General features: G+C 36.5%; 1 protein-coding gene across 1 annotated transcript; it reads left to right on the top strand.

The window, feature by feature from the left end:
• Positions 1–618: 618 nt before the first annotated feature.
• Positions 619–3,049, top strand: LOC145114140 (factor of DNA methylation 3-like). The gene is made up of 7 exons (XM_079050141.1): positions 619–687; positions 881–948; positions 1,625–1,806; positions 1,982–2,053; positions 2,136–2,444; positions 2,511–2,714; positions 2,816–3,049. Exons 2-7 carry the CDS (start codon positions 885–887, stop codon positions 3,047–3,049), a joined length of 1,065 nt encoding a protein of 354 aa, XP_078906267.1. The 5' UTR covers positions 619–687; positions 881–884.
• The last annotated feature ends 8,191 nt before the right edge of the window (positions 3,050–11,240 follow it).

Below are 11,240 nucleotides of genomic sequence, written 5' to 3'. Positions count from 1 at the left end.
CGGTCATTTCTTTTAAAAATTTACAATTTGGTTTTATTTAAAACGTAAATAATAAAATAAGGGTTTTTCTAAACATAAAAATAATATAAATATTTTTTTATATATACATGTATAATTGGTTGTGTATTTCTCTATATATCTCTAATAGTTATAAAGATAAATATAATATAAATAAATATATATAAATATATATTATCGAAATATATAAATCTTTTCAAATAAATAATTTAAATTAATTTACAATAATAATAATAGTTAACAAAGTTATAAATTATATGATGATATCTTAAATGTTTGATTTTTAAATAATCATCATCAAAGTTAAAAAAATATTAAATTAGTAAACGATATGATTTTAATATATATTTATTTTATCACATAAAATGTAATATTAAATTAAAAAATATACTATTTAATTTTATTTACACATAAACCATAAATAAAAATCATGATTTTAATAGATATTTTCTTATCTATTTATTTACACGGACCGCTTGTTATTTATTTTCAAAATTATTTAACCAATATTATTCGCAAGGCGCCGACGTATGAAGATTAGGGAATACGAAACAGTTAAGCCAATATTCGTAACTCATCTTTTTTTCTTTTTTCATCATTATCAGGTTTAAGGGTTTTCAACCGGTAATCATCTTTGCTTCTTCCTCTCAAGGTTCTTGCAGTTTGTTGGTGAGCTCCGATTTTAATAGTTAATTTTAACCTCCTTACTTATGGTTTTACCATTACATGGTCAAAGTTCACCGCCCTTTATCAAATGGGGTTCCGCTCCCATTTAAATGGGTAAAACAGAAACGATTTTTATTTTTGTCCTTTAAACACTCCATAAGAAAAACTAACCATGATTGTTTATTATGGGTATTAGGGAGATGGGTGAGATGGAGAACAGTATTCTCTCCATATATGATGACGTCCTTCCTGCTCATACTTCAGGTTTTATTCATTCCTTAGACTTATGCTTAAACCCTTTTTGGTTTTGAGTAGCTATAATTTATAAAGATCATATATTCTTAACAAACTGAAGGTCTGATTATTAAAACAATGCCACCTTATTCTGCATTAACAATAATCTTTGATCAAGATTCCATCTTTTCTCGCATCAGCTAACCCACAATATATTATAGCCGGCTAGCCGCCACTTAGGGCATCATATCCGTAATGCATTGGATTTATTGAGTTTATCAGATTGTTACATATTCTAGTTTTCATACAATTTTATATATATATTTTTTTTCCCAGGATGCATCGAATTCTATAAGAATTTAGTTAATGAAACCTTTATTTTAAATTTTAAAAAAGGTTACATTTTCCTATTGAAATTGAACTCCATGTCCAACCCGTCATTCGTCCTCATTCAACTCTGTCATTAAATTATTCATTATGGGTGCTTTTAGATGTGGAATGTGTTGTTAAAGAAAATCACTTGGTGAAAATATGTGAAAAAATTTATAGAATATATTTTGATTTTCCCCCAAAAATATGTGACCGTTTTGGTTGCGAAAAGAATCGAGGTTGTAGTTTGTAACTCCTTTGAGTTTTCATGATTCCTAGTGTCTTTAAGTGCCTAACTTTAGAAAAATGTTGTTTTCTTTTTCTTAATTTTAATCAGATTTACAAAGGGTTGATGAGAAGATCACTGCTAACTGTGAGAAGTTTCTTCAAGACTACAAGCAGCGATTTTTGCAAACGGAAGCCTTATGTGAATCTCTGCAACAGCGAGAATTTGAAATAAAGAAAAAAGAACAGAAGCTTCTAAAGGACAAGAGAAAGTTAGAACTCAAGAAGAGAGCGGTATAGGGTGTTGTTTACCATAAAGCTTGTTTCTTGTGTTTATCTTTCTTATATTTCAATATAGTTAATGATTTAATTCACTTCTAGAAAGAATGTTGCATAATACAAACTTTTGTTTAGAGATGTATTTACTTGATCAACATTTTCTTGAATTCTTCTATGTTTATCATTTTAGCGAGAAGTGTCGTACTGCAAACAATTGGTCAACGAATGTTACTCTTCGAGAAAAGCAGCAGAGGGTCTAAAGGTAATAACAAAAAAAACATAATTAAGAGCATGTTTATACGGATGTCAGAAAATAATCAAATGTCATATATTGTTATCTGCAGAGGGAAATAGACATGCTTCATAAAAGAAGAGCTGAATTGGAGGACAAACTCGAGGCTGAGAGTTTTGAAGTTCTTCAAAGTGAGATCATGCAACTTGAAATGGCTATACAGGTTATAGAAGACGATGATGAGCCTATAGACCTTGAGGAAAAGTTGAAGAATTCACAGAGCAATTTGATACAAAAGGATGAACAACTTCAAGAGTTGAAAGAACAACTTCAAGAGTTGAAAGATCGGGTAAACACTGTTTGTTTGGCAATACAGAGAAAAAATGATGAGATGCAAGACGCACGTCAAGAACTCATCCATGTAAGTATTGTTTCACATTAATCTTTTTTATGAAGAATACGAAAATCTGAATCACTTTCTTCACAGGGATTGGAGATGTATCCTTATTGTTCGTACGTAGGAATCAAGACAATGGGCGTTGTAGATTCGATGCCTTTCTATTTTGGGTATCATTCAACCAAAAAAGCAAGGAAGGAAACGAAGAATAATGCAACCAACGTATTGGTTAAATGCAGGAAACTAGTTGAGGATCAAAACTGGCATCCATTCACAGTTGGATCGGATGAAAAGGTATGAATTTGCATTGATCTAATTTTTTTTATCATTTAAATCATGATAGATGTGTTGTAGAAAATGATTGAGAAACACATGCATGCACGTTAATTGAGTAGGAGATTATTGATGAAGAAAATGAGGAGATGGTTAGGTTGAAGGCGGAGTGCAGTGAGGAACAGTATCATGCTGTTGTGACAGCGTTGAAGGAGAGAAATGAGTATGAGATAAATGGGAAGCATCCTGTGCAAGAGCTATGGAACTACAAGGAAAAAAGGAAAGCGAGTTTGAAAGAAGGCATAGACTGCATCCTGGAAGCATGGAAGATTCATAAGCAACAGCATAAAATGTAGTAAATGTTGGATTGTTGGTTACCAATTTGAGCATTCAAATTTGCTTTATAGAGGTTTTTTCAAACAAAAAAACTTTTAAAATTCTAAAAAACTATTGGATGAGTTATTATTTAATTTTTAATATTTTAACAAAGCTTTTTCGAAGAGTTTGTAAATTTAACCCTTTTTTCCATAAGCATTTTCAATGATTGTTTGGATCCTATAGGTTTCACCGTTTCAGCAAATGGCAAACAATTAGCTTATACAAACAACAATAAAAATATTTTAATTCAAGTTAGAAAAGGCTCTCTTATTGCATAGATATATATAATAAGATTATTAAACATTCCAAAAATGAGTTATATATTTTAGGTTGGAATCCCATAATTTTCAATTTGAAATAATATGTTCTTCCTAAAAGTTTTAGGATAATAATAACAAATGTACTAAATATAACTCATAAGATCACCAAAGGGCTACCAGCCTAGCAGTATGAGAAGTTTACCAAAGGGCTATAGATTAGTGTCCCTCAACCAAATCTTGAGGGTTTAAGTCCTGATGTGGACAAAATATATAGATTTACGAAAAATATAGTTCATGTATGCATGTGTAGACCGTTCTAAAAAAACTATAATTGATAAGATCATTTATGGGTATGTACCCAAAACACTAATCTTCTCATTTTTAAGGCTTGTTGGTATACTTGTCACAAGAGTTTCCATAGCCATCCCGGCCGTGCACACCAGCCCAACTACCACAATCATGGTGGTTCGTGGCGTTGACGACACAGAGCAACGACTTATTAAAACCTTTGGCATTTAGTCTCTTTGAATATTTTTTTACTATTATAAAATGGTTATATATTTAAAAATAACCAATCTATTCTTCTATAAATACCAACCATTTTACTACAATTCTTTCGTACTATTTCTTTCTACATTTACTATTCAAACCAAACAACCATCAAACTATCAAACTCTTACCATTGAACAATTTTAACAACCATCAAACTTCCAAATCAAACAACTTTGGGAGGAAAAGGAAGAAACCATGTTAGCTCGTGCTTGGATCTTGGTGTCCGACAACCCCATAAATAGAAGATAAACATTTTGACAATCTATTGGAAACCACTTTCCACAATGATATTGGATAAGGTGTTTATCGGGATCTTGATGAACTTTCGTCAAAATGGTGTCATATGAGGCAAAAAATAAACCAAGTTCAACCGCATTTACAAGGAACTCAAAACCGCACATCCAAATACGAGTAACGAATATGAGGTTTCTAATACTAATCTTATTGTTTTTTCAAGATTTAAGAAAAAATTAGAAAGTTTCTAAAAATATCCATAATTTTGCAAATAAAAAGTGAAAAATTGCTAAATGGTCTGAGAAATCACTAAGACTGAAATGTGTGGTCTCGACACCAGCTTGGCAGCCTTGACAACAAACACCACTCTAGGGCTTTTGGTGGCATCCTCCACGACATGTAGATGTCGAGCCTCTCTCCTCCCATCAGTGGCGGAGCTAGATGGGGCGTTGGGGTACAACTGGATCACCAAAATAAAATTTATATACTCTATTAAACATTCCATATCAATTTTCCATATGTAAGCACGTTTAACCATCTTGCACCCCCAGCTTGAAACATTAAACCGTGTTGTCTCTTTTTTTTCAAGAATGAAAGGGATTGTTGTCGAGAATCTAGAGATGAGAGTGAGATCGGTCATAATCAATTCGATAATTTTTTTTGTTAAAAACTAAAATTTCAAGAGGCTTCTTGTTTTCACCCAGATTTTGATGGTTCGAATGTTGTTTTAAATTTCGATTATGTTTGTACCTCCGTATTAAAATTTCTCTCTCTCTCTCTCTCTCTCTCTCTCTCCCCCACTCTGGCAAGTATACACCAAGTTGATTTATAATTAAAAATGAAGGTATGCTGTATATTAATTTGTCGGGTGTTAAGATATATAGATACTTCTAATTGACACTACTAGAAAAAGGTTAATAGAGTACAGTTGAAATTATGAATATAGTACGTACATAGAGGGCGTATTAGTAGAGGGGTGTATTAGATTACATGCATAATAGAGTACGACTATTTAACCGTACTATATGTATCCTATACCATCGCATACAATCATTACATACAATCACATCTAATACGCCATATATACACATCTAATACACCGATACACAACCGTACTTGATGTCTCAAGTATCATCTAATACGCCATATATACACATCTAATACACCTACGCAACCGTACTTGATGTCTCACATCCCCATTCCTTCCAGCCTATTCTGGCTTTGCATTCCAGCCTTATTCCAGCTTTATTAATCAGCCAATTCCACTCCATGGATGTTGCGGAACACATAGATCACCATTCCAACTATTCCAACTGAAACAAACTCTTCGATTTCTGCAAAGATTTTACCATGTGAATTGTAACCGAATGATCAATCTCTACAAAATACAAACCTACTATATGATTCCATTCCAACCATAAGAAGTGGGACATCACTGATCATGTTTTCATTTTAAGAAACAGAAAAAAAAAATTACAATAACCATTTAGTTCATTAAACATAAAAACATTAATATTCTTTCAGACTACAGTCTAAAAAATCTAAAAGACTATCATTTGTATACCTAGTTCATTAAACATAAAAACATTCTTAAAATTGTTACTGTCAAACCTCTGACCTATCTTTCCCCTTTGTGGCTAATTCATTGTATGCCTACAAAAACAAGAAAACTTAGGATTCAAAATCTCAAATAACTTTTAATGAAGAAAACTCAAATTATAGGACCTTCCTGCCATTAACAACTTCATCTATAGCAATGCAAGGGTGAAAACTTCTCCACAACATAAAAAATATGAGCAAATACAACATGAAATACAAGGGATGTTTGTGTACCTCCATAACAGCAACCTCCATAACTCGAAATCTGCAAACTTCCACAATAAAACACAAAATATAGCATCCTACTTTTATATATCTCATTTTCCAAAAAAAAAAACTTTCATCCAATTCCTCACTAGAAAATGGTTTTTTGTCCTTCCAAATGTTCTACAAACAAATTAAGATAAAAAATTTGTTATTTAACAAAGGTGAGCCTTTAGTACAATAAACAAAAATGCAAAAAAATATCTAACAATATACTTACTTTCGGAAATCCATGTTGTCGAAAAAGTACAAACTCATTCATCCAGTTCATAACGTAGTAACCACACTCCCAATCGGAATATTCTAAATGCATCTTTCTACTCAATAGTGCAAAGGTGGCGACTCAGGGGAGAAGAAACTCTCTCTTCATTTCTGATGATTGGTATGTAAATTGCCTCATATTCTATAAGAATGTGCACGTGTTCAACACCTGTTGGAATTAGTCAAATAGTTTTTCCTGGTCCTTTGTATTTCGTTAGTTAGCTCCGTACATGTGGGGCTCCTTACTTTTATCTTCCTGTATAAATACAGTGTATCTCTATGTTCTTGTATACAAGATAGCAATACAAATACACAACAGTTCCTACTTTACATGGTATCTAGAGCCTCTTAAGTTGTTTTTTTTCTTGTTGCTGTCTTCTCTATGGCCAATTCTAGTTCATCGCTTTTGGCTCATGCCACCGCCTCATCTCTAAACCTTCAAATTCCTAATATCACTGTCAAACTCGATCGAGATAACTACCTACTGTGGCGCTCTACAATCATCTCTGCTCTCGAGACTTTTGATCTCGAATCCTTCATCCTACATCCCACTCCTCCACCTGAAACTGTTCTTCCCACCATCACTGATGCTGACACAGAAATTGAACCTCGCCCTCAACCCAATCCCGACTACATCACCTGGAAGAAGCGCGATCGCTTTGTGCTGCTTTGGATTAAGTCCACTCTGTCTGAACGGGCTCTTGCCCTAGTTGTGATGTGCTCCTCGTCTCACCAGGCCTGGACCAAACTTGACAAGACCTTTCACTCTCAAAATCGGGCCCGTCGCATGGCAATGAAGGTCCAGCTCCAGTCGCTTACAAAGGGCTCACTATCAATGATCGAGTATATTGAACGCAAACGGTCAATTGCAGATTCCTTAGCCGAAAATCAAACCCCAATTCCAGAGGAAGACTTAATCAGCTACATACTCACTGGACTTGACTCGTCTTATGCTGCCTTTACTACCGCTTTTATGCTCAAGTTTGATCTATCTACTGTTGATGATCTTGCCGGGTTTCTTCTTCAAGAGGAGGCTCGATTGGAACAGGAACATCATCGTCATGTTCCCACCCTAACACCAACCACCACCCCTGTTCCACCTGTCTCCGGTTCTTTTGCTTATGCCACCCATCGTTCATCTCCACGTTCCTCCACCAATTTTGGCAGTCCTCACAACGGCTCCTCAAATCGCAGCAACGAAAATCGAAGACGTTGTCCCATGTGTCAATTGTGCAGTCGCCCTGGACATGAGGCTATCGATTGTTGGCAACGGAATAATCAAACTGATTATCCCTCTCGCCGCCTCAATCCATGAGATCCTACCAGATAAGCCAATGTCGCTCAAGCCGCTACTTCTTCTACGGTCATGGATCCCGCATGGTACTTGGATTCCGGAGCAACAGATCATGTCACTCCAGACATTCGCAAGCTTCACATTGCTGAGGAATACACCGGTGACGACAAGATAAGGGTCGGAAATGGTAATCATCTGTCTATTTCACATGTGGGTTTCAATTCATTGCATGGTCTTCGCTTGCCATCTATTTTAGTAGTTCCTAATCTCACCAAAAATTTACTTAGCATCTCAAAATTAACTGCTGATAATAACGTTTACATGGAACTCTGGCCCACTCACTGTTCTATTAAGACATTTCAGGGAAAAACTCTACTTCAGGGGACGTTAATCAAGGCTTATATCGGCTTCCAAACATCACAAATAAAAAGTCCTCCAAGATGGCTCTAACTGGTGTCCGCACATCTGTTCATGGCTGGCATCGACGACTTGCTCACCCTCACGAGCCTCTTCTCAGACGCATAATCTCTTCATTCCAGCTTCCTGTTTCCTCCAATAAGTTCCCAACTGTGTGTGATTCGTGCCAATTGGGAAAAAGTCATAGACTCCATCTACCACCTTCTCATATTAGTTCTCAATCACCTTTTGATTTACTGTACTCAGATGTTTGGGGGCCCTCCCCGTTGTACTCACTTAATGGAAATCGTTACTTTATGATTTTTGTGGATGATTGCACTAAATTTGTCTGGATTTATTTCATGTCCCAAAAATCTCAGGTTTTTTCCATGTTTGTTCATTTTAAACAGATGATTAAGACTCAATTTAATCGTGACATTAAGGCACTCCAATCCGACTGGGGTGGAGAGTATCGCAATGTTTCCGCATTTCTTCATACCCATGGCATTCAACACCGAGTCTCGTGTCCGTATACACAAGAACAAAACGGTGCCGTGGAACGACGCAATCGAATAATTATTGAAAATGGTCTTACCCTCTTAGCACAATCATCCCTTCCTCAAGTCTTTTGGGAGCATGCTTTTAAGAACGCCACTTACCTCCACAACCGAACAATCACTCCCAATCTTGACTTCAAATCACCATACCAACTACTTTACAACAAAACTCCAGATTACACCTTTCTCAAATCATTCGGTTGCTTGTGCTATCCGTTTCTTCGCCCCTATAATAATCATAAACTTGATTTCCGTTCTCTCCCTTGCATCTTTATCGGTTACAGCACAACACACAAAGACTATCTACGTTTTCATCAACCGTCTTCCCGCATTTACGTATCCCGCCATGTGGTTTTCAATGAAGAAATATTCCCATATTTGCCACCCTCTTCAAATATCATCTCAGGTAACTCTACCTCATCCTCTGATGTTTCTGCTACTTTACTTTCTCAAGCAGCTACACTCTCGTCTTTACCACCACCATCTACTCCTCCTCAATCTCTTCCTCCTTCATCATCTCCTTCCTCTTCTTCCACCTCACCTACCTCTCAAACTCCACTTCCCTCCACTACTACCACCCCACTGTATCAACAGTAAACCATCAGCTCTCGAGCCAAACAAAATCAGCCATCTACCTCCCATTATCGTGCTGCCCCTCAAAATACTCATACAATGGTCACTCACGCTCACACTAACTCTCTAAAACCAAAGGTTTTCCACACCTTTGTCTCTACTCCATCTGACTTTGAACCACACACTTTTCAACAAGCTACTAAACACCCCTGTTGGCAGCAAGCAATGCAAAATGAATATGATGCTCTCATCCGAAATAACACATGGTCTATTGTTTCTTGTTCTACTAATGTGAATGTTGTTGGCTATAAGTGGATATACAGGATTAAAAGACGTGCTGATGGAAAAATTGAGCGTTATAAATCTCGATTGGTGGCTCAAGGCTTCAGTCAAGAGGCAAATATCGACTATTTTGACACATTCAGCCCCGTCATAAAGCCAACTACAATAAGGCTAGTCCTGTCCATTGCACTCTCTCGTGGTTGGTGTATTCGACAGCTTGACATCAACAACGCATTCCTAAATGGTGACCTTAAAGAAGTGGTGTATATGAGACAACCTCGTGGTTTTGAAGACCCATCTCGCCCAACTCACGTGTGCCGTCTCCACAAAGCCCTCTACGGCCTCAAACAGGGTCCTAGAGCCTGGTTTAACAAACTCAAACATTACCTGGTTGATCAAGGATTTCGTGCGTGTCTATCTGACACTTCACTCTTTGTTCACATTCACTCAAATTATATCATTTATCTTCTTGTATACGTTGATGATGTCATAATCATAGGAAATAATGAAGCTCAGGTTCAAAGATTCATCCATGAACTCAATAAAGTCTTTGCTTTAAAAGACCTTGGACCACTACATCATTTTTTGGGTCTACAAATCACCACCACCTCTACTGGACCTGCTCTATCTCAACAGTCCTATATTGATGATATACTTCACAAAAGCAAGATGCAAGATTCCACACCCCTCTCCACACCTGCTGATCCTAATTCTCGCCTTACACATGATGGTGAACCGTTTCATGATCCCACATTCTTCCGCCAAATAGTAGGATCTCTTCAATATGTCACCATTACACGTCCCGATATAGCTTATGCAGTGAACCGCGTATGTCAGTTTATGCACTCTCCAACCACCCATCATTGGCAGGCTACCAAACGCATCCTCAGGTACTTAAAGGGCACATCTCATCATGGTCTACAATTCAAGCCCACTACTGCAAATTGTCTTCTCGCTTACTCTGATGCTGGGTGGATCTCAAATCAAGAGGATAGTCGTTCTCAATATGGTTATGCCATTTTTCATGGCCCTAATCTGATCAGTTGGACTTCTAGGAAGCAACGGGTCGTGGCACGTTCAAGTACTGAAGCAGAATATCGTTCATTAGCCTACACCACTGCGGAGCTTTTATGGTTACAACAGTTGATTCAGGAATTACATGCGCCTATAACAAAACAACCAATACTTCTTTGTGACAATGTTGGAGCCATTTTCATGAGCAAAAATCCTGTCATTAGCACTCGTTCAAAGCACATTGCTTTAGATTTCCACTTTATCCGCGAGCAAGTCGAGACCGGTGCACTCAAGATCTGTTACATTTCTTCTGTTGACCAACTAGCGGATATTTTCACCAAGCCTTTATCCAAGGATCGAGTTACATCTCTTCGCACCAAGCTACAAGTACATCCCGTTCTTGAGCTTGCCGGGGGCTAATAAGAATGTGCACGTGTTCAACACCTGTTGGAATTAGTCAATTAGTTTTTCCTGGTCCTTTGTATTTCGTTAGTTAGCTCCGTACATGTGGGGCTCCTCACTTTTATCTTCCTGTATAAATACAGTGTATCTCTATGTTCTTGTATACAAGATAGCAATACAAATACACAACAATTCCTACTTTACAAAAATCGACTTTATTTATTAAAATTCTGACATGGAATTTTATAAAACATTTTAGTAATTCAGCTGTGTTGACTTGTTTTCGAGCCACATGTGGATGGAAAGGGAGCACACGAGTAAATATTCTCATTTTTCACTACTTTTTTTTCTTCATTTAACTGTTATATTGACCTAATATTTCTCTTATTCTTTAATTTCAGGCTTTTGCAGATGTTAGATCAAGTTACAAAAGGATGAATGCACTCCCTAAAGTGAAAAAAAATTAAGGAACTCACAGAAG

The sequence above is a fragment of the Lactuca virosa genome, chromosome 5 (assembly GCF_052849685.1).
Source record: "Lactuca virosa cultivar CGN04683 chromosome 5, Lactuca_virosa_CGN04683_v6, whole genome shotgun sequence".
Lineage (NCBI taxonomy): Eukaryota > Viridiplantae > Streptophyta > Magnoliopsida > Asterales > Asteraceae > Lactuca > Lactuca virosa.
This window is presented reverse-complemented; position numbering and strand designations above follow the sequence as displayed.